Source organism: Mastomys coucha, unplaced genomic scaffold (genome assembly GCF_008632895.1).
Source record: "Mastomys coucha isolate ucsf_1 unplaced genomic scaffold, UCSF_Mcou_1 pScaffold8, whole genome shotgun sequence".
NCBI lineage: Eukaryota > Metazoa > Chordata > Mammalia > Rodentia > Muridae > Mastomys > Mastomys coucha.
The window spans coordinates 53,793,167-53,820,895 of record NW_022196914.1 but is presented as its reverse complement, the minus strand read 5'-3'; the positions used below and the strand labels follow the sequence as shown (position 1 = coordinate 53,820,895).

Genomic DNA, 27,729 nt, shown 5'->3' with positions numbered 1-27,729 from the left:
AGCATAACCATTACATTACAGATTAAAGTATCCCTTATCTAAAATGCCTTATATACATGCTTTATGTTTTATATATATCTTATAAACATAGCCTGAAGATAATTTTATATAGTATTTTTAGTCTACTTGAATGTAGACGATGAGCTACCACATGTGTTCAGATACATAATTTTCCATTTGTGGCATCCTATTGGCACTTGAAAAAAGGTTTCAGATTTTGAAGCATTTCATATTCAAGAACCATATTCTATCTCACATGCCAAAATCAAGGATATTCAATCTGAATTCATATTTTCCCAAGAAATTGATTCCTTTCTGAGTTAAATTAGGTTCAAGACGTATCCTATATATTATTCCTGTAATGAAATTGGTAGAAGAAAGCACTGTTTTAAATATTAGACAAATTAACACTACTATAGTACTATTGTATGCCTCCATTATTTCCAAAGCATGTTCATTAACTTTAATATTTGTTTCTATAATATATCAACTATAAAAACAAGTATATAGCTTATTAGATATATTATGTATTATGTAATAGGTTTTTTAAGTAATAACTGACTTCTGAAAATTAAAATTACATTTTTAGTATATAAAAAGAGAGGTTCAAGAGTAACTCTGTAAGCTTTATTAATTGTTATAAAGTTTATCAGTGATTTCATGATTGTTTTCAAATATACTACAGAGCTCACTGGTTTATTTTTTCACCAAGAGATCAAAATTCCCAAAATATGCTTGTTTAAGTATTCAAATGTATATATTAAAATGGATATGGAAAGCTACACTATGGACTACTTTCCCCTACTTAGATCAATAGATATACATAAAATGTTTAAGTGACTGCAGATCATAAAACTATTAAATGAGCAATCAGGCTGTGGATAAAGCTCACTGGTCATAAGCTTGTTTAACGTGTAAATATCCTAGGTTTGAATTTCAGCACTGCAAAGACAAAAGCAAACAAAGAAACACACGCACGCACACACATGGGTTGGGGGAAATAATGGAACAGGAGGGATGGGAACTGATTTAAGCAATTTCTTTCCCTAAACTGAGTCAGCAAGACAGGTCCCTTGTATAGTTCCCATTCCTACACGTTTCTCCTTTGAGTGACCTATGGTGACTCTATAGGACAGTGGGTAGAAGGTTTCTAGTGACGTTTGTAAAGCTTATCAAAAGGTATTATGGATGTAGGAGTGCCTGCCTAGTACATCTGACCCACTGGGCTCCTCCTTTCCAGCACTGCAGAACCAATCAGCCAACCAAGGCTACCACCATCAACACTCTTTGCTTAAAGAGTGGTTCTCAACCTTCCTAACGCTACAACTCTTTAATTCAGTTCCTCATGTTGTGATGACCCCAACCATAAAATTATTTTAATTGCTATTTCATAAATGTAATTTTCTACTGCTATGAATCCTTTTTTAATGAATCTTAATGTAAATATTTGTGTTTCCTGATGTTCTTAGTTGAACCCTGTGAAAGGGTCATTTGACATTCCCAAAGGGGTCACAACCCAGAGGTTGAAAACCACTATCCTAGAGCTATGTATGTTTTCCTTTTTAAACAGCACATAGGTTAAATCATAAAATAAATAGTTCAATGATATAATCATTTAGGAAAGAATTTTATTTATTTATAATTACTGAGTATAAACTTGAATCCTTTAATTCATTTCCCATGATCTAGTAGATATGAATTTTCTATTATTATGAAATATTCATCAAATCTTTATTTGTATAGTAATACCATCTAAATAAAAGGGAAACCCAGACATTTTTACTATAGCTTTTATTATTATTATATAAAGGCTCAATTGAAAAAGAATCAATTTAACATCTCATGCAGCCAAATTATTCTTTATACAAGGATGCTCACTAATAAACCAAATACAATGCTGTTATCTTCCATTTAAAAAATGTTACCTAATATTCATTCAAAGACATAATTTTGAAAATACACAGATACTATCAACAAAGAACTCAGCATGAATTACTATTTATGGACATTTGTGGGAACCATTAAGATGTGCCTCACAACATCCCTGTGAGGTAGGGAGGAGGATTCATGACAATACATGGACTTGAGCAATGTTACATGTACCAAGATTACATAGAGAAGAGTTGCTATTTTATAACACTTCAAAAGAAATATCCATGAACCAGCTCTATTTAGAAGTCCAAGAAAAGCAGCCGCTTGTTTTGACTTTCTTCATCATGGAGTTTGATTTTCAACAGACTTTCCCTCTCCTTCATCAAGGGCTTTTCAGTCTTCTGGATATTAGTGAAGCAAGGACCGTGATATTTTCCCAAAGTTCTACAACATGAACCTTCCCAAGTCCATCTCTTCTTTCTCTAGATGGCTTTAGTTTAGCTGTTCTCTGCACACAGAAGTCAAGCACGTATCTTCTATAAAAAGAACTTCCTTCTTTTCATTCTTCAATGTTAAAATTGCGTGACATGAGTTGGTCTTTTTAAAACTGCCGTGATTCTTCCAGGGGTTTCTCTCAGTCAGGAGTCATTTGTATCTTTTCAATTAGAATAAACTGCAGATCCTTTTCTTTCAAGGGAAACGATGACTTCAATAATTTCAAAAATAACCAAGGCCAGAGAAGTTCTCCAGCAAAGAAAATTGGCTGTCTTCACAGTAAGGAAAAAAAAATCCATCTTGAAGAATTGATTTAAAAAAAAAAAGAATTTGAAAAAACACACTATCCAGTAAGTATCAGGATGCAAGGGAGAAAAGAGTCCAACTTTTCCATAAAAAGAAAAAATATGTTCAAGTAGAATGTTTTAAGATGTGGTAGTTCAGGAAAGGGGTAGGAATCTATTTAGAAATGTGATGTTTGTATTTATTTCTTACTGTCCAATATATCTTTCTCTAGCAAATCTCAAATATGCTACTCTGTCCAGTAGAAGTTCAGGACTTGACTACTAGGAGGTCCTGCATGTGGTAAAGCTTCTAAAATCCCATTAAGAATCTTTCTTTCTCTTTGTCATAGAACCTAAGACTTTGTGGCCAAATGTAATCGTGGCAGAACAGTTAATGTGTCTTGAAAGAGGTAGGACTACCAGCTAGGGTGTAGTGGCAAACACTTGTAATGCAAGCACTTGGAAGGCTAAGACAAGAAGAAAGTTAGAGGCCAGGCCAAGCTACATAGCCAAAGCACATCTCAAACAAAACAAGCAAAGCAAAGCAAAAGCAAAGAAAATCAAGGGGGTAAACAATAGCAGTGTGCTTGTAATTATACAATACACATAATCTGTTTAATTAAATAATTTATCAAATTATTACTATTCAATCTCTGTGTTGGATGGGGGAGTACTGTATTTTGTAAAGCACGAGAGTCCTTAGGTGGTCTCTTATAAGTAACTTAGCTTACAAATAATCACACCTTAGAAAAAATTAGTTATAAAAATGTTATTAAGCCACAGGATCAAATATGTTTTCTACAAAATATTAACCTCACATTGCAGAATCCAAAGTTGTGCCCTGTATTTAAAAAGCATTTTGTAGAACTGTGTCTAAGGCTGTGCAGTTCAAGAGTGCCATAGACTACTTTTATTGTTGAAAATTAAACAACCCCCCCTTTGGTATCTCATGTACATTGGGGCAAAAATTTTTAACACTAATTTCTTTAGGACTTTCTATTCCACTATGCATACAAAGCTTTTAAAATGTCCTATGAGATTATCATAGCATTCCTGCATTGTTTGAAGACTATGCAGAAGTTTACTAAACACTAAAAATGCCTGTGTCCGAAAATACAACCAATCCAAAGCAAACCAGGTGGAAGACTGTTTAAAATAAACAGTTGACATTTCTAACAGTGAAATAAGAAAAAAGTCATTTGTAGAACAACTATACTAGAAATCAATTATCTGAAATGAATAACTTTAATCTTCAAAATAATAATATATCTTAAAAACCAGATAGCAAGTGAGCTCTATTCATATCCTCTATTTAAGAACTACTTCCTACATGATAGAGAGGAAAAAAAAAGAGAGAAGATCTTCACATTTCAATGTAGCACAACTGAGGCCCAGTGTTGTTTTCTTTAAAAATAGTATCATTTTTATAAGAATTTTTCCTATCAAGTTTCTTTTTTCTTTTGAAATAACCCATGGATATTGCTGTCTTTGCCAATGAACAAATATTAAAACCGGCACATTGTTGGAGCATAAAAGAAGAAATCATTAACAGGAATTAGTTATGATGGAAAAAAATGTTCAAAATCTAGGAATACAGCGAACAAAAACTGCAGGGCTTATATCTGATGAAAGACTCTGCTCTAAGATCAAAAATGACATAAAGACCTCTACTCTTCTCACGTGATGATCAATAGCTAGGGCTATTAGGGTAATGAAATACAAGGCATCTAGATGAAACAGTAATATAGTAATGCTGTATCAGTTGGCAGCAAACATTATATCTAGAGAAAATCCTGAGGAATCTGTTTTTTAAAACTACTAAAATTAAGATTAATTTTAATTAATGTTTATCAGAATGCCAAGAGCTTCTCAATAGGAATTTAGAAGGAAACTTTGCTTAGAAATTGTAGGGACTCAAGACTCAATCTTTAAAAAAAAAAAAAAAAAAAAAAAGGAAAAGGCTATACTAATCATACTTCCCAATTTTAAAGATTAATCCAAAGTTAAAATAATGAAGGCAATATAGTACTAGTATAAGGATAGAGCTTATTACTGGGCCAGAACTAAGAGTTCAGAATTAAAGCTCCATTTTTACAGTTTTGTTCAGAATGCCAAGATATTTCAATGGAGAAAGAATGGCCTTTAAAAAAGGGGTGGGGGGACCTGTAGAGATGGCTCAGTGGTTAAGAGCACTGATTACTCTTCCAGAGGTCCTGAGTTCAATTCCCAGCAACCACGTGGTGGCTCACCACCATCTGTAATGGGGTCTGATTCCCTCTTCTGATGTGCCTGAAAACAGCAACAATGTACTCATATACATAAAATAAATAAGTAAATCTTTAAAAAAAGAAAAGGAATTGGAAAACTAGAGAAAATAATCCTAGAGAAAAGTGTGAAGGGAAGCCTCTGCCTCCTATCACATGCACAAACGGATCAGAGATAGAAACTGGAGAGCTGAACCACTCAGAAGAAAATAAAAGTGAATGAGCCTTAGGACCTCAGACCAATCAGTGACTTCTTAATACATGGCATTACAAACACAAGTAACTGAAGAAAAGCATATAAATAAATCAGAAATAAAGAAATGTCAAAATGTTTGTACTGAAAAGCACATCCAAAAAAGAGACAACCTATGGAATTAACAAAACCATTTGAAAATCATTCATATGATATGGGCTTAATATCTAGAATATATAAAGGATGCCCACAAATCAAAGACAGACAAATCTCAATTAAAAGCAGGTAATAGGTCTGAGTGGCCATTTCTTTGAAGATATACAAGTGGTCCACGGGCATATCAAAAGATGCCATTAGGGAAATCAAAATCACAACAAAATACAAACTTATCCAAGAGGATGGCGATCATAAAAAAGGTGTGGGAGAAGGGCGTTGCTCATGTACAATACTTACTCAGCACACTTGTGCTCTGGGTTCAATGCCAGCAGCAAGAGGGTTGAAGAAGCAAACAGTAAAGACACTAGAACCCTGGTACTCTGGTGATGGACGTGCACCATGGTGCAGCTGCTTTCCACAATAGTCTAATGACTCAGTGCACACTATGACCTCATATACATGAAATATAAAGAACAGGCAAAGTCGCAGGCATGACTGTTCAGTGTTACAGATGAAAGACAGCACGCATGTGTGGGCAATGGGGATAATTACTAATAGGTTCAGGCTTGTTTTTATTTTGGACAAGGGGCAGGAGAGTGGTAGAAATTCACTGTAGTTAAGGTTGTATAATTACATGAATATAATAAAACTGCTGAATTGTATATTTTTATATGTGACTATGAAGGAGTATATGAAATATTGTTTGGCATGAATTATTTTGCTAAAAAGCTGTCATTAAAATAGAGAAGAGAATATTAACAGCTAAATGGGTTTTGTTAGAATCAGGACATTAAGCTGATTATTCTTCAAATATGTATCTTTGCTAGTTCTACTAAATGTGTGTGTTTATGTTAATGAATAAATTGAATCAACTTGATGTACCTTGTTCTATTATCTCAGTTAACAACAGGAACAGAAAGAGTCATTTATTTGTTCAAAAATTTAATTTTTTACTGTGCATCTAAAATAATTGAAATGTATGAGAGATATCTAGAAATTCAAGTCAAATTGAGAATTTCCAAATAAGAAGTTAAACATTCAGGGGCAAACGTGTTAAACAATAGCAAAGTCAGGAGGTCCTGTGAGTATTTGAAAAGTGAAACAGAAAAAAGTTTTTTTAAAGTTTAGACAGAGGATCCCCCTAGGTCAGGTTAGACTCTAATGGTCCAGACTTCTGGATATCTCTCGGATGCAATCCTGCCACTAAGTATATAAAGTTGTAGAACATTCTCTCTGACTCTGTTTCCACTTTCTTAAAGTGTCTTCTAAACCACATAATGGCCAAAGTTCCTTCACCTCCAAAGTCCTAATATTTTAAACTTCAATGTAACAAAAGTCATGAAAATTAACAGATTGGCCTACAAGCTAAACTGTGAATGAAAAAAATGGCAAATGGATGTACTGAACACAGCTGGTCTGCTCATTTCATTAGTGTGGCCATGGCTCCACGTTCCACACTCCATGAGGACGGCATCACTGGGGCATACTTCCAACACACTTTAGCACACTGCCATTTACTTTGAAGTGAAGTATGTGAGCCTAATGTAAGAAGCAAACATTGGGGTGACCTTTAACCTCTTTACAGAGGTTGGGTTCAAAGCTCTAGATGAGAAATCAGATGAATCACCGAAATAACATCCCTGACTTCACTTCTTAAATGTTCCAGTTCACCACAGACCTCACCATTCTTTACCAGCACCCACATCACAAATTTTCATCTATTTATGTGGCTTGCCTGCCTCTGTATAGGTCTGTTATATTTTGGCCTTAACCCTTAATACTCTTAGGTCTGAAATCAAATAGAAACAAATAGCATTTTCCTCGTGTGCTGGAGCAGATCTGTCCAGATCACACACTTCTTTCTATTGGAATCCATTCACACAGTGGTTTGCTAAGGACAGAAAGTGAAAGGGGAATTTTTAAAAATCTTCCAAGGAAAGGGATCATAATCTAGGTCAATCTCATCCATGGCCAGCTCCCACATATCTAACTCCTGCCAGACAGCTATAAGAGGACCTGACAGCCACTGTACAAGGACTGGGGAAAGGGATTAACCACACTGGGATTGGCTTAGAGATGTCTGAATCTCACAGAATAATTTTCTTATAAATAACTTATACTGAGTGATAATGTCTCATAAAAGGCTTTAGCAAATTTTAACATTTCTACAAAATCTTGCATGACTTCAGATAAAAAAAGGAAAGCAGCTTTTCAAGAATTTAAAACAGAAAATTAGGTATATCTAGTCAGAAAACTATTTAATAATCTTGGTCAATAAACTGTATTCTTTGTTGCATATTATTTTAAAAAATATAAATTGCTTCTCAGTTTGCAGAGACTGTAGATCAATATTTAAAAGGCAAAAATTAACAAGACAGCACTTATAAAATGCCATCCTTTTACAATTACATAAAGTAAATTCTGCATTTCTAAATTGCTGAATTATGATCTTAAGTTATCTTAGCTTTCATATTAATTCTAGAAAATATAATTTTTGAGGTTTGACAATAAAAAATCACAACTGTAACAGTTAAGGAAGCTGCAATATTTATAGTTTTTCACCTATAACTTTATCAGTGATAAAAATCTCTTCTAATGAAATTAAATCCCAGCTATATAGATTTATTCCAAATAAAAACTATATACAGCAATTATTTTTACGTTAGCTCATAACCTAAGTTCTGTTTACTACTTAAAAAGGAAGGAGACAATGTGCCTAAGCATGCATGGCATGTGGTAAGTTAGGCTTCTCTGAGGCAAGGTCCCACTATGCAAGCCTGGCTAGCCTAGGACTCCCAGAGATCTACTCTCCTCTGCTTCTGGAACACGGGGACTGAAGACATGCAAAAGCACACTGTGTAGTACTGACAACTCTTAACACCACTCACTTTTTTTTTTATTTGTAGTATCTGTAAATAAGTACAACTGTATTTAATTTATAAAAAGTACATCTTGGTGTACTTTAGCTTACTTAAATATATTTAATTTTTTTAAAAAAAAATTGGTTAAAATATTGCCTAAAGTATCCAAGGAAATTTAATTTTTAAAAATTGTACAAAACCTCTAGATATAATTTCAAGGTAGTGCCTTTCTGAAGCTTAGAATACATATAAATGGAGTAAACCAACCCAAGTGTTTATTATTATACTGGCATACAGCAATATCAACATACTAGAAATTATTTCTGCATACACCTTTTAATGAGTTGTTGCAAACACACAAGTAGCAGAAAAATCTTAAACAGAGTGGAAGATACATGCAGTACCTCCAAAATGCATAAAGTCCAGCAGCACCATGTGAATGTATTATCCAAACATTAGAAGAATCCAAATGTAGTCAGTACTTGAGAGAGCCTACTTTTCATTATGGTAGCCAAACTTATCCAAATTTTTCAGTAAAAAATAGCTTCACAAATTGCTGCCATATATTCTGAACTCTCAGAAAGATGATAGCATCTATGTATCAATATTATACTGCATCTCTGAAAGTGAAGACTGTAATTAACAAAATAAAAATTTTAATTTTCAGTAATGTATTTCAGGATCACATTCCAATAGCATTACAATAATATAAAACTAACTACTTCTAAGAGAATTTAGGTTGTCTTAAATCTTCTTTTTTTTCGAGACAGGGTTTCTTTGTGTAGCCCTGGCTGTCCTACAACTCACTCTGTAGACTTCACACTCAGAAATCCGCCTGCCTCTGCCTCCTAAGTGCTAGGACTAAAGGCGTGGGCCACCACAGCCCAGCCTTAAATCTTATTTTAAAAAAATCCACCCGCTTTCTAGAATTCTACACAAATGACACCAGGAAGCAAACAATTACCTTGAACCAGAGAGGAAACCTTTTCCCTACACAAACATACAAGTTAGTCAATTAGGATCTAATGACATTTTTGTCCCCAGATATAAAACTATAATCTCAAAGAACACCCTAAAAAGTCACTTTAGTTTGTTAATGATTTTCTGTTCAACCTCAAAAGGTAATTATCATTTAAGTTAAAAATAATTTTAAAGAAAAAAAATCAATTTAGACAAGATTTAATAACATCCTCTCAAAGTTAGTAAACATTTACACTCACAGTCCTCCTGTTTTACGCATCCTAAGCTTCTAACAGCATTTAAAGAAGCACACCAAAGAGTGATCATTCCTTGAAATGTGTCTGATGAGACTATTATTGCATAGTTTATGACAAGGACATAAAACAGTACTACAGCTCTTATCTAAAAGTATATATGAGCCCATATGTTTACATTTTAATTTAGCAGTATAGTTTTTAGAAACCAAAGAAAGTAGTAAATGATTCAAGGTAAGGCATTATGCCACTGAATTAGGTAAGATAAAAACTGTAATAGCTTAGACTATACATGTAAGAGTTCAAGATAATTTTGAGAAATTATTGTGGATGAAAATATGTATGTAGGGTTTGCTTTAAAAATAAAACAATGTAGGGTAGAGAGTTGGCTCAGTGGTTAAGAGCACTAGTTGCTCCTGTGGAGGATTCAGTTTCCAGCACCCACATGGTAGCTCACAAGCATCTGTAACTCCAGTTTTAGGGAACCTGATGCCTTCTTTTGCTTCTGTAGGCACCAGGCATAGACATGCCTGTATGCAAAACACCCATTCATATAAAATAATAAAATGGCAAGTCTAGGAGTGTGGCTCACGTGGTGTAGGGCCTATCTATCATGTGTAAAGACCTGCAGTTGAATCGCAACACTGCAGTAATAACACATTCGGAGAGAACAAGGTGAGTGCAGTGATAAAGTAAGGGTGGCCATGCTTCTTCCCTGACTTTTAAGGCCAAAGTGGTATTTCCATGGGAGTCTATTATTGTAGTCTATCTGTGCATATCTGAAAATCTTATAATAAATTATAATTAAAAATAAAAAATTTTCTTGTATTCCTAAATCAAAATAATTTTAAAATAAAGCTTATAAGTACAGAATAAACTTTAACGACATAACTAAAATTGTCAAGCCTAAAATTCACAGCTTCTTTATAGGATAAACTATGACTCTTAGGAAAAGCACAAGCAGCTACCATCTTAGGCAGCATTCCTGACTGGATTACTACCCTGACACTTTTTATTTGTTGGTTTTGTTGTTTTAACTATGTACTCTGGGTATGGCCATCATAACTGTCCTAGTTTTCTTTTAAAACAGATAATCTAGTGATTTTGCTCTCTATTTAGCAGTAAAATTAGACTGAACAAAGCAGGAACATAGTAGCCAAATCCTTTTCTTACACTAGTCTTTTTTTGTTCAAACAAGTACTCAGGAAGGAAAGGCAAAACGATAATCTAGGTAATCTCTAAACACAAGATTTTTGTCTTCCTTTGACAAGAGGAAAAAATAGTATATCCAATTTAAATATATGGGTACTTTAGACTTAAGTAATATTAACTATAATGTTCTTTCTGTTTCTAACTCATAAAATACTATTCTCTACATAAGTCTTTCCACATAGGTATTAACATAGTGTGCTTATGTTGGATATTTGGCTTAAACGTACTATTAACTAATTGAATATATATAGTATATATGTATATATATATATATATATATATATATACTGTATATATGACATATATTATGATGTGTGTGTGTGTGTGTGTATAGTATGTGTACACATACACATACTAGAGCAGGATTAGAAGAACTGAGCTGTCAAATTAAAGTAATTACTAAAGAGCAATTAGACCTAGGACATAAACTAAATTTAAAGATTTAGTTTTCTCATAATAAGGTAAAGGCATGTGCTTCCATACTGTGATGCTTTACATTAAAATTCAGCATGCACATATAAATGCTTAACACTGAAACACTTACTATAGTGAACTTTACCGTCTTCTTTTTCAGAAGCCATGAAAAACCTATTTGAAAGTAACATAGTCTGCGAAATCTTAAATAACACCATCTCTGAGATCCTCTACCCTGACAATCAGGGATTTTTGCAGTAGCTGTAAATAATCTACCTCACACTGAAATCTTTATTTCAGTCAAGGAAGGAGATGAATACAGAATGATAAAACATCAAACTCTGAGGAAAACTTTCATAAAATACTATAGCTGAAAATTCTTAAAATAATAAGAAAAACTATATGATTATAAAATGCCTTTACCATAATGATAAACTTAAATTAATCTAGGTTTTCTATTCGAGCACTGTCAAATCCTCCATAACGAGTCACAGAAGCAGTATCTTTAAGGTTAAGTGGTTCCTATCAGACACTCAAGAACAGAGGAGAATCACGATGAGGACCAATTCTAAGGAAGCAATGCCAATACAATGGGATTAGCAAAACAGTAAACATTTAGAAAAATCTAGGTTATAAACTAAAATAGCTTCTTCAAATGTTAAATTTAAAAATTCTTATTCCTAAATGTCAATAGTATTCAGTGCAAATGGCTCAATCTAGGTGTTAAACCAAGTATATAATGAACGTTTAATGCAGTTCAGTCTTTTAAATGGAAATGTAAACTACTACTTAATAGATAGAAAATTTTCCTGACCTTATTACAGTTAAAATATTTTAAGATTTTATCCTACCATAACATTCTTTATAATTAAATAACGTAATTTTTGTACTGCTATCAAAGAACTGCAGTCCTTTGTTAAAAGACTATGTTCACTAAATGAATATGAATGTATGGGAATCAGATTGAGGGAATAAAGGTTTTCCTGTGTTCATCTACCTTTATACCTAGAGAAAGAAAGCACTTTGCACTACAGTAATTAAAGTCATGAACAACTTTCTTCAAAATGTCTACCATCTTATGTAGAATTATTAGCACTGGCAGCAGAGCGTCCTTACATTCCAAGGTTCCCAGATAGTCTTTTTTTTTTCTTTTCGGGGGGGGGTGTGAGTTTTTTGAGACAGGGTTTCTCTGTGTAGCCCTGGCTGTCCTGGAACTCACTCTGTAGACCAGACTGGGCTCGAACTCAGAAATCCACCTGCCTCTGCCTCCCAAGTGCTGGGATTGAAGGCATGTGCCACCACTGCCTGGCAGTTCCCATTTATTCTTAAGAACCATCCCTAATTTCCCTGTTCCACAGCCTGCTAAGAAAAATCCCTCAGTTCTAGTCTAGTATGTTTAATCCTATACCCCTATTAACACAGTTCAATCACAATAAAAACTCACTTAAGAGAGTTTGAAATAACCCGTTTTGTAATTTTTAATGTGTCAAAAATGTAATTTTCTAAAAGTTGGTCCTTCCAAAAAATGTGCAGTCAAAAAAAAATGCGATTGTCTTAATTTTATCTAAAACTATTTAGTAAAAAGCACTTAAATAAGGGTAAAAACTAATGTTAAGGTAGATAGGCTTTTTTTTTTTTTTTTGGTTTTTGAGACAGGGTTTCCCTGTTTAGCCCTGGCTGTCCTGGAACTCACTCTGTAGACCAGGCCAGCCTCGAACTCAGAAATTCACCTTCCTCTGCCTCCCAAGTGCTGGGATTAAAGGCATGTACCACCACTGCCCGACCCGGTAGATAGGCTTTTTAAAAATATATTTTCAATAGTGCCATTTCACATTCACCTTTATAGTCTAGTAATATCACAGTATGGCCAATAACTAATGTTACTAGTTTAAAATGCATTTAGAACAATGATGTATCTTTTAGAATACAGAATCCTTTTTTAAGAATCAGCAGGCTTTCCCTTTGTTGGCATATGAAAACAAATCTGCATTAATGTTAACAGGCTCATGCCTGGTATCCCTGTCTTCTGTGATAACTCCTGTAGGCCTATGGTAAAGCTTTCCTTTAGAGTAAAAATTTTCTATTGTTTCTAATTACAAGTTCTAAATCTTATATAACATATATAAAAACAGAAAACTGGTTAACAAAAGGGATTTTTAAAATATAGATAGAAAGGAATCATGTTTTGTCCATTGAAAAAGTTTCTCCTATAATTAGCTCAATGCTCCTTTTTCCACATAGATAATGGAAATATATTCATTCAGTCAATCTGAGCAACCAAAAACAATAAAGAAGTCTGACCTGAGATTTTTCACTCAAAGGTAACTTCAAGAGTTTCTGAAACCAAATGAACTTCCATATTTATCCACCTTATTTAATCATGATTGCTGAATTGAATGTGTACCTATGTGAAAATGGCAATGCATTCTGAGTTGGCTCAGCCCTTGGCTCTGAGTTCTGTGTCACATCGGGTGTTCTCTCATCGTCTGTCCCATTGATACTTTCTGGTGTTAAAGGAGACTGAAGATCTCCTCCTGCTGATTCCTTTAAAAAAGAGAGGGGAAGGGAAGAAAAGAATAAGAGAGTGTTTTAAAGTGTTACACTTTTGTTCAAGCACACAATTTCATCTAAATGAATTCTTTGTGAAGAATCAAATGGCAGTTGAAATTTTAATTAAATTAAAAAAAAAGAATTATTTTGGCAGAAAATCAACTCATAAGAAAATTAATCAAAATATGATAAATTATAAAGATAACAACTTGGAAATATAATTTCAAAAACATGAAACTATTTGGGTTAAGAAAGGTAACTAAACAGAATAAAGGTGGCGAGTGCAGGGAGTCCCAGCACTTAAGAGGTTGATGTAGGAGGACAGTGTGCTCAAGGTCAGCCTGAGCAGGGTGGAGGCATGACGAGCCTCCCATCGCTCCTCACTAGGTTCTGCACTAATTCTAAGAAAGCATTTCTTTAGTTTTATCCTTTTTAGCTAAACTAAAGCAGGTGCTTTATTCCTTAACATTCACAAAGGACTTATTCCACTTCATTCTTTCAAACTGCAATAAAGCTGTCAATATCTTTTCTGTATACAAATTTGACAGAAAAATCTGAGGGAGACATTTTACAAGTTTGATATATAAAGAAGATGGAGTTGAGATTTTAGGCAACCCTGTTATATTCTCTTATAAACTATTTCCTATAATTTTGTCACCATTCAAAACCACCATTTCTGAAGTCCCATTTCCTGACAACTGTGACAGTTCTTACAACAGAACATAGTGCATGCACAGCTTATAGCAAGGCCATAGGTTTCCTCTATTCCTGTCTGACAAGAGGCACCTTTAATTCTGAAATTAACAGACTTATTGAAATTTTTGACAGAGTTCTAAATATGAAATCTAGCAGACTAATTTAATTTTAATTAATTAAAAATTAATAAATTAATTTAAACTTTTAATTATGTCAATAGTAAGCAAAACAGTAAACATTTAGGAAAATACCTAAGTATGAACTAACACATACTATTTTTTAAAAAAGATTTATTTCCTAATTTATACGTAGGTATGTGTGTGTGTGTGTGTGTGTGTGTGTGTGTGTGTGTGTGTGTGTATGTGTATGTGTGTGTATCTACGTTCCCACAGAGGCCAGAAGAGAGTCTTGGGTCCCCTTGAGTATTGTATAATCCCTGCTATGGGTACTGGAAACTGAATGAGTCTTGTGTAAGAACAATGAAGTGCTCTTAACTGCTGAGCCATCTCTCCAGCCCTGAGCTCATGACTGACGGCCTGAAGTTGACCTTCACTCTCCTTGTATATTTTTCAATGTTTTACTCAGTTAACTGCATTAAATGCTTAACAAGAGCCAGTTGTATTTGCCTTCAAGATTGTTTATGCCAAGTGTACTTATGTAATAAATAAATGGATTAAACATTATGCAAATTATTGAAATTTGAACACAAAACTAGGGTAGTTATTTTAATTAAAACCAAATGAAATGCTTTAAAATGTCTGAAAAGTAAATGGCTATAAAGTAAAATAAAACAGGTGAATTAAGTATATATAGTACACTATATAATTTTACATAATATCACATTACTACCACATATCAGAGAAATGATATAAAAATAGGATATTTGGATATCTTGCAAGTACCAAGGTTTAACTTGAATTTATCTCTTTCTGCCTCTTGACTTCAGATGCAATGTGACCAGCTGCCTCACCTCTGCCATAATGAATTATATCACTTTGGCTTTGAACTTCAAGCCAAAGTAAACTCACCCTTAAAAACAAGAACAAAACAAAACAAAAAACCAACCTCAAAACTAAAGAAAATGTGTAAAGGACAAAAAGGTCTTTGTGTACACAGATGGACACTGGAGCTGCCAGGAAAAATTAATACACAGCTTATCTCTCCAAAGGGAGAAACATTTAGCATTCTCCCAGATTGCTTGGGGAAACGTAGTTTACAACCACATTTGCTACCTAGTTGAGCCAGGCTCTGCCTATATTGCCCATAATAGTATGCTTGTTTAACCTAGACCCTTTTCCCCTTAAACCTTGAGCACTACTTCTAGGCCATAAAACCCATCCTTGTGAGAGATGTCATTTGTGCTTTACAACAGCCTAAGAGACATCTATGCTGTCTTAGGGCCAGGCCAATCCTGATTCCCATATGGACTGTGTTTACCCTGGCCATTCTCCCTCGCTGGGTGAGCACTGTTTCTAAGTCAGTAAGACCCATCATACAGACAAAAGAGCTTCAATGTGAACATGTCTTAAGCTTTGTAGTACTCATGGATCTGAGTTAACTGTTATCAAAAATGTTTCCCAAAATTGTGCTGTGCTTAAATACAGCAAAAATAAGCTGATATCAGACCTAAGAAACCTTATCTAAATGGAGTTGAAATAAATTTTATTCTTCCCTCACTCAGACTGTTTTTCCTGCTGGGTGTAAAGCCTACAGGGACCGCCCAGAAAGGTTATTAGCATAGTTAGGAAGACAAAAGTAGGGTTCAAGTCAACCACATATTCACAGGTTTTATATAAAAATATTGGAGAATTAAGATTATTGAATTTTAGCATAAAAATTTTAAGAATCCTTTATAATGGTGGTTCTCAACATTCCTAATGCTACAACCCTTTAATTCAGTTCATTTTGTGATGACCTGCAACCATAACATTATTTTCGTTGCTACTTCATAACTGTAATTTTGCTAATGTTATGAATCATAATGTAAATGTTTTTGGAGACAGATGTTTGCAAAAGTAATTGTGACCCACTGCTTTAAACCATTTTTTTTAACATTTTCCCCCAACAATGGGAATTGAATCTAGGGCCTCCTGCATATTAAGCAAGTACTATATTGCTAAAAGCTATATACAGCTCAACCCTGTTTTTTTACTTACTGTTATTTTAAGACAGGATCTTATTTATTTCAGTTGTCCAGACTGGCTCTGAAGCTAGTCTGTAGCCCTGGCATACTTTACAATCCTACTACCTCAACCTCCAGAGTACTTGGGAATCACAAACCTGTTCTTCAAGCCTTAACTCTTTCTTGATTAGCAGATAGACATTAGTTTTGATTCCAACAGACAAAACAGAGCCTGTATCCCCACAGTCTCCTGCTCTCCCTTTCTACTGCTTTAGACTTCATCTAGACTTATTACAACCTATACAGATTTGACTTTATTACAGTATTACTTTGTCAGGCTCAAGCTAGCTTTAATTTTCTCAATACTAAGCTGGGGTATATATATATAGTCTTCGCTTAAGAGTTGAGCAATATGAAGTGACAAACTGTTTAACTGGCAGACTCCTTTCATTTCAGGTCTTGAAGGAGGTGGGATGACTTGTTTGTTTATATCATTTTTTACATAAGGCCAGTTGCATCAGTATCTCTGGAAAAGGAGTCAGAGTTAGTAATACCCAGGCTCCATCTTAGGTCTAGTAAATTAAAACCTGCAGCATACTTTAACAAGTCTTCAAGAGAACTCTGTTGCAAGCTGTACTGGTTGGCTTTTGTCCACTTAACACAAGCTAGTCATCTGAGAAGAGGGGATGTCAATTAAGGAATTGCCTCCATCAAACTGGCCTACAGGAAAGCATGTGAGGCATTTCCTTGACTAATAATTGATGTGGGAGGGCCCAACCTACCGTGGACAGTGATACCTCTAAGGAGGTCCTGGGTTATGTAAGAAAGCAAGTTGAACAGGATGTAAGAAGCAAGCCAATAAGCAGAGTTCCTTCATGGCTTTTACTTCAGCTCCTGCCTCCAGGTTTCTGCATTGGCTACCAACAATGGTCTATGACCTGAGTTATGAAAAGCAAATAAATCCGTTCCTCCCCAACTTGCTTTTGGTCGTGGTTTTACCAAAGCAATAAAATCCCTTAAACATATGGCATCTCTGTTTTCCTAACTACTATTATGTGCCAGACGATTTAAAGATTTTATAATTATTATCCCCACCATTATAACCACATCCATATTTATAAAAATTTACTATATAAGGATCTTCTAATCCTTACTGAATTCTCACAATAACTGAGAATAAATTGGTCTTATTCTCATTTTCATGTACACACACTCTACCACCATCACTTACTTGTCTAATTCATAAAGTCAATAGAGGTTAGTACCAAGATTCAAGCTGGGCCCAAGAGCACACATGATCCACTAACCATGAGTTGCCATTGTCCTTAGCACACTCACCTCTATCGAATCAATAGAGTAAGTGATGTAATACCCATGCTACAGGTGTGTAAGCACTCTTGGGTTAAACATCCTCCCCAGTCACAGAAAACAATTAATTCTGTCTGACTTGAAAATGTGTATGATATTGTTCTGTGTATTAATCTAATTTAATGTTTGTTGTGTATCTGCGAGGTAGAAGGAGAAGAGGAACTTGAAGAGAGGGAAGAGGGAGGAGGGAGAGGAGAGAGAGAGACAGAGAAAGACAGAAATGGAGGGAGGGAAGGAGGGACAGAGGGAATAAGAAGAGAAGGGTCACAGAGTGTTACAGAATGAAGTATTAGAGCCAAGAGTTGGGTCTCTCCTTCCACCCTGAGGTTCCAGGGATAAGTTTTAGGCTACCAGGTTTGCATGGCCTGTGGTTTTACACCAGGCTTGCACAGTCTGTGATTTTACTCAGAGCCATCTTACACTCCCATCTCATTCTGTTTTGATTTGCAGTGCAGAGCATCCAACCTAGAATCCGGTATACAAGCCATCTCTATCACCACACTACATTCCCATCCCAACATTCAAATACTCCAAACTAAATGTAGTCTGTCTCCTCAAAAAAACAAAAACAAAAAACTAAACAAAGGTTTTGATCATCTACTATTATTAGTTATTTCATTTAAACTATTTCATCAAAACAAAACAGAAGCATTACATTATCACAAATGTAGGGAAGAGGAGAAATTTTTTTTTTCTACTTTTCTCTCTGGCTCCTGTAGAGTAAGTTAATAGATTTCAAATATTTGAAAAGAGAAATTAGGAATGTATCCAAAATGCTAATCAAATTATGATATTCTTTATCATTTTTATATCACAGCATTTTCAATTTACATACCTTTTCTATATTGGTTTGATGAAAGCAAACACTTAAAGACTTCCCTTCTATTACAGAGAAGAAACTAGCTTACTGAACTGCAGTCATTTATAATTAATTAGACACAGTATTAAGTTATAACTGAAGAAACAGTAAATAAATACAATGTTAATCTATTATCTACTACAATTTATTGGTATTTTTGTGTATTCACTTACTGAATGTGCTGTTTGTTGCATCTTTTGGTAACAACAAAATCATTTACCTACAGATTCAGAACTCCGAACACATACTGGCATATAACTTTAAATGAATTAATGTTTAAAGGAATCACTAGAGTACAAAAGCATTTGACAAATAGATTCAACACAGTTTAACTAACAAAGATCACCCAAGATTACACCAGACTACTACAAGTATGGAAGAACAGACCTTGGCTTCAATCTGCAGTAAAGGTTTAAGTCTTTGAGGAAAGCACTTAGCAGAACTCTCCTTATGAAAATAAAAATGAACCTTTATACTTAGTGAGGCTTATCAAGTAGTCAGAGATAAAGAAATTTTAAGATCAGGAAGAACAAACAATAGGCCTTGTATTTTACAGTGTTTTATATTTTGTAATGTTTTGGTTTTTTAATTGTTTTATTGTTATGCAGAGGATGCACAAGCTAAAGCAGACTTGTGGGGTACAGAGGACCAGGATGTTGGTCTCTCCTGCCACCTTGTGAGTTCTGGGGAGAGAACCCAGGTTGTCAAGTCTGCACATAAGTACCTCTTGTCATCTCAATTATCCAATGTTTTCTAATGCTTTGACTAGATATTCTATTTCCCATAGAACTATTCAATTCTCAAGAGAAACTAAGGGCCTAATGGGGAACACACCTGTAATGTCAAGTTAGCCATGTCAATATCAAACATTTTTTTTTAAACTTTTATTGCATTATGATGAGAAAAGTTACACGATTTCAATTTATCTGAATTTGTTAACATTTAAAAACATATTTTAGTTAAAAAGAATTGAATCACATTCTTGTTTCCCTTTTGTACTACCGCTCCTCCCATAGACCCCCCCTTCAATACCTACAATATCTTTTTTGTCATATTCCTTAAAATTTATAAAAAAGCCTACAGCACCCAGTATTCCCAGGCGGTCTCCCATCCAAGCACTAACCAGGCCTGACCCTGCTTAGCTTCCGAGATCAGACGAGATAGGGCGCGTTCAGGGTGGGATGGCCCTAGACCAAACATTTCTTTATCTGGCCTTGTACTGCAGAAACAAATTCCTTTGTCTTCATCACCCCAACAGAAATGGAGAACCAATGAAGTTGTTCAAACTAGTCAATCCTAAACTGTTATTCTTCCACTTTTCCCACAAAATCTCAACTCAAAGTCTAGCTTAGACTCCCTTCGCTCTTTCTGCCTCTTAACTATTCCCTTCAGGCTTTTCCAGCTTCTAGCTTCTAGGAAGTGAGCATATTTTAGCTTTGTTTGTTTGTCTGAGCCTCCCCTGGCCTGAGGAGCCCTTTCAAGCCTCTAGGTGGCTAAACTTACCTTACTGTTGCCTGCATAAAAGAACATGGACAAAACCATAGGTTGATCGTCTTTTGTTCTCTTATTATTCTTTATTCTTTATTCTGTACTTTTGCTTTTCTATTGTTGGGTATATAAAGGTTATCTGGATTAATACTTATTTTTAAAAATGTTCTTATAAACACTGACGTATTCTCTGTCGGTAGAGATTAATTAAGCAGTACTTCCATGCCTACTTTGGTAATTTATTTTGCCATTATCCTTCCAAATTTCACTCTGGCATAAAAAGGACAGTCTACAATGAGCTAGGTTCACACTAAAAGCAGACTGCGACACCCACCTGTGAAGGGGTACTGGTCAGTTCCATCTTCTCCTGCGACTTCTCCTTTGCAAGCCGAGCAGCTTCTTTAAATTCCTGAAACTTTTCTGCAAACTGAACACATATAGACTGTATACATTAACCAAGTAGCAACAAGCCACAGACCCCATATTTCCTTCATCTTTTGAGCTGGCTCTTACATAAACAGCAAAGCCTCCCAACAAATAAAGCTTGTAGTGTGAAAAGATGGGAAAAAAAAGCCAAAACTCCAAAAACTATATAAAGTACTGTGATAAATCTTGTTCAAAACATTACCACATAAAGAAGTTAGAATTTGGCAAGCTGGCTTATCTATGTTCTTTTATTATTAAGACACAATTTACGATTCACATGAGTGGTAGAATCATTAGGTATATGCTATGCTTCTTCTTAATCACTAAGAAAATATACTCACTTAATTATCTGCTTATATAACAAAATAGTAAAAAAAGGTTTTAACTATTAATAAAATATAAATGTTCATATTGTGTAAGTCATAGTTATATATCACTATATTTAGTATTATCACCACCAACAAAAAAAATTAGCAAAGATTTCTAAACAGTCAATTCAGTAACAGAAGTAATAACATAAAGTTTTAAAATGAAAAGGAACATAAAACAGTGTTGAGATGAAAATAAATTATACATGAAATACTAATTCTTAGAAACCCATAGGAATACCACTGTAGCATACAGTACCTATTTAGGTGTGGGATATGAAAGCATTCTATCACTATATTCAGATATAGTTAGGTGGGCTACCAAATAAACCCAAAACCCAAATTCTCCATGTAACTCAAAGCACCTGTTGGAGGTGACAATAATAATGTGAACTACGTCACAATAGTCACCATTCAATCAAAACTAAACCATGCCAGGGGTCATAACTAGTAAGAATTGGCTGAAAGTTTATTCTACCTTGAAGAGGAAAAAAATAAAAGCCATTCCCAGACACACACACACACACACACACACACACACACACACACACACACACGTAACAGGAGGCAAGATGAGACTGTATGACTGACAGGTCATACTTAACTCACTAATCCTTAACTACATTTACTAGCTACCTAGTAACTTGGAAACCTATAATGAAGAATCTAATTTACTGTCAAAAATTACTCAAGCCTAACTAAGAAGTATTTCATAAAAGACTGTTTCAGAAACCAACTTACACTTTAGCTCTTTGTTGTATAAATCATGAAATTCATGTAGTAGAAACTACTTATAAAGTCAGTAGTGTCTAATGTATTAGAATAAACATATAACTTCTCAAGGAGATCATTTCTGGAAGGGTAACATTCATCTGCATTGCTATACTGAGGAATTTTGATCTAACACACTATACCACAGATCAAAAACATATTCAGAAAGTAAGACTTGCTAAGTGCAGTTAAATCATGTAATACTCACTCTATAAGCATCTTACAGAGAATGGTTTAACAATTACAAAGACAATAGTTAAAATAGCTTCAAATTGAGTTTTAAACTTTAATTTATATTGAAAACATCCATGTAAATGAATGTTTACAATTTAAACAGATGAAAACAGATTATTTCAACTAGTAAACTAATTATAAATCAAGCCAATATTCACAAAAGTCTAAGACATTTAAAATGACTTATTTTAAAGGATCTGAACAAATTTCTACAATAAATTAGCTTATAGTTTAATGTAAATGTGAACTGTATATACCTACAAGAGTCTGTTACCTTGTACTGGAATAATTTAATTTTCAGATCCTGTTTATACCAAACCTCATGCAAGCATCTGAAGTAAAGGCAGACCCTTAAACAAAATAGCTAACACAGAAGTTTTAGCATAAACCTTTACATCTTGTATATAAAATCTAGTGAACAAAGTGTGTATATTCATCTTTATTATCTAGCACCTTCTGACTATTTCTCCATCTTCCTCTTTCTATTCTTTCTGTCCACAAGAACTCCAGGTACTCCTGATGTAAGCATGAGATGGCTTAATTTACAGGCAGGACAACTGTTTTTTTCCAGTATTTAGCCTGGTGATGCGCTGCATTTTATGTCTTTCTGGCCATCATAATTCATTTGATCAGCATTATTCAAGAAGTTCCTCTAGATGCCTACTGAATCTTACTCTGTACTGCAGACATTTCTACATCCAGGCAAATCACTGTCATACTAAGGAACAAATGACAACAACAAAATCCACCTGAAATTTGTATTATGTCAACTTTAAATTTTAATAAAAAATTTGGAAGTTTGATGTTTACTTATCTTGCAGGCCATCTCCAACTGAAGTGCATTATTTTTTGAGCAAAACCCCTCTGAACAGAGTTCTTATCTTTTAATTCCTCCACACAGATAATTCAAGAAGCCTTTTTCAACCAGTAGTGACTGTTTTAATGTGCACAATAAGTCTTCATGAAGAATTATGAACAATAGATATTTTTAGTATAGTAATGCTTATATTTATTTATATAGAATTTAATATATTAATATTCTTATTAATATTTTATTCTTATTTTAAAGTCATTACACTCAAAATATTAAACAAATTTCTCCTATATTTTGTACTCTCTACTTCCTATTTGTATTTAGGACAAACAAATTAGAGATGAAGATTTCAAAGAGGATTTTCTGAAGTAACTTACTTTTGAAAGATGATGCTCAGAGGAGAATCCCAGTCCATAAACAGTGTTTGCCCGGCTATCAGCCCATTGGCCAAACTTTTGAGATGTTTTAGTAAATGTCATGTTTGGAGTGATGGTGCTATTTATTATTGCCTGAAAAATAAAACAAACAAAAGTCCATTTCAGCTACATAAAAATAGGATCACTTATAACTTACAAAGCTAAACAGATAAAGATAATTTGAGTGGTGGCAATGTAGAAATATACGACTAGTAGAATTATAGATACATGTTTAATGATCTAAAAAATTTCAAAGGTGTGTGTGTGTGTGTGTGTGTGTGTGTGTGTGTGTGTGTGTGTGTGTTGGGGGAAATGTGTGTTGTTCAGATGTGCATGTGGCCTATGGAGGTTAGGCACCTCAGATAAGCAGAGTGTCTAGCCTGTGGAAGTTGGTTTTTGGTAGAGGGTCTCTCACTAGGACCTGGGGCTTGCTGAAAGATTAAACTGGCTGGATAGCAAAGCTGTGGAATCTACCTGTTCCCACCTCCCCAGTGCTAAAACTACTAACATGCTACCTAGTCTAGCACATGTGTGGTGGAGATAGAACTCAGATCCTTATATCTGCCATTAGCAATTTACTGACTAAGCTAGAAACTAAGGCCCCAAAGACGAGTCTTGTAAAACCATCATTTTTAACAAGCTGATAACGGACAAAATTAGCAGTTTTATCTTGGTTTTAGAGTTATTGCCCTTTTTTGGTAGTATGGCCATCAAACCCAGGACCCTGCATATACTAGATAAGTGAGCCTTCAAACAGTTTTGAATGTGGTCAGCATCTGCCTTCTGAATGTTTAGGATCACTATTTATTAATTTTGGATGCTGTTCTCTAGACAAATATGCTTTAGTCTTAATAGAATCTTTCAAAAATAAATGTATGAGGGACAGACAAATAGCTCAGTGGTTAGAACTGGCTACTCTTCCAGAAATGGTGGGGTTCAGTGTATAGCACCTACACAGCAGTTCACAAGTGTTTGTAACTCCAGTTCCAGGGAATCTAGCACTTTCTATTGGGCTCTCCAGTCAACAGGTATGAATGTGGCACATTGGCCTACATACATAAAATAAAACTAAATAAAAATAAAGTAGCATAATATGTGAACGAATACAAGTGATTTTGAATTTTTTTTCTGATGCAAAAGCAAGAGGTTTATTTTCTGGTGTGTCAGGATCGATCTTCAATTAGAACTCGAGGTGAGTGACTAGAAGGCAAGCCCTCCCACCCCCTCCAAATGGCTATTACAAGCAATTTTTATACTTTTTAGGGGCACAGTTACATCAGCAAGGTTACAGTTCAAACTTATTAGCTAAGCATATTGACCTTTAAATCTATTGGCTAGCAAGCATGTGAAGATCATGACACACATTTGAACTTTGTCTGGGACTTTCCAGAGGGTTAGGTGACATTTTGTGGTTTTGATTTTGATATTTTAAAGATGTTAATAAAGCTTTTTTTAAAAAATATGATTTACATAAAATATATTTTCATTCAGAAAAAGAGACATAATCACTTAGCAGGGTTTTTTTCTACTATAGGAAAAAACATACTCCTAAGAAATATTTTCATTTCCTTTCTCATAAAATAAAAGATTGGTAGCAATATCATTTCTATTTCACATTATTTCTTAGAAAAGGTAGCATTTCATGTTAATGATTAAAAATTAAGTCTGTAGATCATAACATATTTCAGGTATTATAACATATTATTAACTCATGTTCTTTGCCAGTGCTGAAAAAAAGATCATTTTTAGTTGGGTAGACTAATGCCCCCTAAAATTAAGAAATTTAATTCTGCCAATAACAAAAACATACATGTTGTCAAATTCAGAACTTGTCATCTAGCACACTAATAAATATGGAATGAAAATTCAGCATTTTATGAAAAAATGTTTATCAAATGAAAAACACCACAAATATAAAATATTTATGAACTACCAGATATTGATAAACTTTCAACAAGGACATATGTCCTACTGAAGAGAAGATGGTACAACAGAAACTGGCTCTTTTCTTTCTCACAGCAAATGGATGTGTTATCTATTGCTATCTTTTTACAAAACATATATTTATAAGCCTTCCTCACCATTTGGTTCAAAACAGCTTCTACCAGTATACCATTTTGAGTATGTAAACCATAGCTAACAAAGACTAGGTGCTGGAGAAGCAGGTAAGTGGTTTAAAGCTCTTGCAGAGGACCTGGGTGTGATTCCTAGCACTCACATGGTAGTCTGCTCCAGTTACAGGGGATCTGATGCTCTCCTTTGTCCTTTTCAGGTACCAAGCATGCACATGGTACACATGCATACATGTAGGCAAACACACACGCACACACGCACACACACACACACACACACATATATAATAATATACATATAATAATCTTAAAAAATTTTAAACAGACTAGAAAAAAGATTATAAACAAACAACAAAGAATGAGGATTTCTCTGATGTTCTCTGAGTACCTACTGACTACTAAGCACAATTCTGGAAACCTGAGACACAGCAGTAAGAAGGCAATGTGGTCACAGAGCTGGTTGGGACAAAGTAAAGTAATAACTAACAGAGGAAAGTCAGAACATGCTAATACTTGTGAAGTCCCTAAAAAGGACGTGACAGAGCAAGCAAATAAAGACCAAGATGCATTTGTGGCCCTTTAGTGTTCTCCAAGAAACACTTGAGGAGGCGACCAAGTGTTAAACAAGGTGAAAAAGGAATTTTGGCATCAGACTCCACTAACTCTAAAAAGTGTGGTGATAGGGCAGTGGTGGCACACGCCTTTAATCCCAGGACTTGGGAGGCAGAGGCAGGCGGATTTCTGAGTTTGAGGCCAGCCTGGTCTACAGAGTGAGTTCCAGGACAGCCAGAGCTACACAGAGATACCCTGTCTCGAAAAACAAAACAAAACAAAACAAACAAACAAAAAAGTGTGGTGATAATACATTTAATAAGCAACAGGAAGGACTAACCAATGTGCTGGTAGACATTGGTGCTCATTTTAACCTTTTCAAAATAACTTTTTTGAGACCTGTTAAAGAGACCCATTCTAATCTAAACTCTGAACCGTTCCTTGTTTCTACATTATTAATCACTGAATCACTGAAAAAAAAAACTTAAATAATCTTATGCTTGAAATTTTTATTTCTTAGATTTTTTTGATTAGGACATAACTAAGAACTTTTTTCAAAGAAAAATTTTAGTGCCAGATGGAGCTAGATAGTGAGAACCTGTCACAAAAAAAGAAGAAAAATAAAGACAGAAAAACCTACAGCTTCAAGTGTTCATGTGTATAGTTCAAGCACTGGCGTGTGTGAGCATACACACACACACACACACACACACACACACACACACACACACACACACAAAAGAATAATTGAACATTTTTCTTCTTAGGATTCTCTGGGCTTTGTAACACAATGAAAAAACAAAGGGATAGATGTGAGACAGTAGAAAAGACTTGAAAAAACTGAAATGCCTTTAATTTAATGCAAATTCTCCTCCTAAACATGGACTGCTTCAGTTGACCCGTATTTCCACCTTTTAAACCCCATCTAATAAGAGCACATTTGATTTGTACTTTGGATATGGTAGATTACAGAAACTGAAAGTTCAAGGAGGGAAAATAAACTAGCAGTCTAAAGCCTGATATAATAGTTAATATCTGTTGTATTTCACTAAACCAAACATTTATGAGCAGTTATTCTTCATTAAATAACACTTCACAGAAATTAACTATCATTATCTTAAGTCTTTTCAGTCATTCACATAAAAGTGGAAAAAAAAAAGACTAATTATTTGGATATCAATCCTTTTTACATATGAAAAACAGATGCACAGAAGTTAAATACCTTGTGCAAGGTCACTGGAAGCAGCACAAACTCCAATGAGGTGGTTTGGTTCTACTCTGTTCCTAACTTCTACTGAACTGACAGAGGTAAGAAAGGCCTCACAGCTCCAAAAAAGATTGAAGAAAGGAAGCCTCAGGATATGATGCTTGGAATGTAAGTTATTATACAAAATTCACTGGTAATAAAACAGATTTTCTCCCTTCTGAAGAGCATACTGTCCACCAAGCATGAAGTATGTTCTGCTGATAATAACTTACTTAATCCTTACAAACTACTTACACAGACATAAGGATTCCCTCCCACCCTTCTTCCACCCTGCCCCCCAAAGCATTACCCTGAAAGTGGTAACAGTAACTGAGGAGTTGAGGGTGGAGCTAATTGTACTTGATACCTCTCCTAAATGCAAAACTTTTAAGATTTCTGTCTTAAACTTGTGTTACTTTAGTTTAAGCTGGTAGGCTTCATGACTTAAGGATTCTGAACTGCCTACTAGTATACAGAAGTTGCTATGGTTAGTTATCCTTTAGCTGTGTTCTCCTAAAGGACCTTTGTTGTTATTGTTTTGGATTTATTTACTTAATGTCTATGAGTATTTTGCCACGTGTGTGCCTGGTGCCTGCAGGAGTCAGAAATGGGTGTCAGATCCTCGGCCTAGAGATCTGTGTGGGTGCTGGGATCCAAGCCCAGATCCTCAGCCCCATCCCCTGATTTTGTGATGCAAAGGAGGTATTATAGAACATTCAAATATGTGGAGGACCTATCAGGCCTTTGGGAATGTGCTCTAGGAGGGTAATTCTTAAGAACTC

The 27,729-nt window shown here is 34.7% G+C and overlaps 1 protein-coding gene and 1 pseudogene across 1 annotated transcript in view; both read right to left on the bottom strand.

The window, feature by feature from the left end:
* Positions 1 to 27,729, bottom strand: part of Homer1 (homer scaffold protein 1) — a 103,745-nt gene that overhangs the window by 37,885 nt on the left and 38,131 nt on the right. The window contains exons 3-5 of the mRNA XM_031360533.1: positions 23,039 to 23,170; positions 20,383 to 20,475; positions 13,370 to 13,509 (exon numbers count right to left, since the gene is read on the bottom strand). Of these exons, the coding sequence (XP_031216393.1) occupies positions 13,370 to 13,509; positions 20,383 to 20,475; positions 23,039 to 23,170 (365 nt within the window). The remainder of the gene's footprint in view (positions 1 to 13,369; positions 13,510 to 20,382; positions 20,476 to 23,038; positions 23,171 to 27,729) is intronic.
* On the bottom strand, positions 19,635 to 19,753 carry LOC116083993 (annotated as a pseudogene).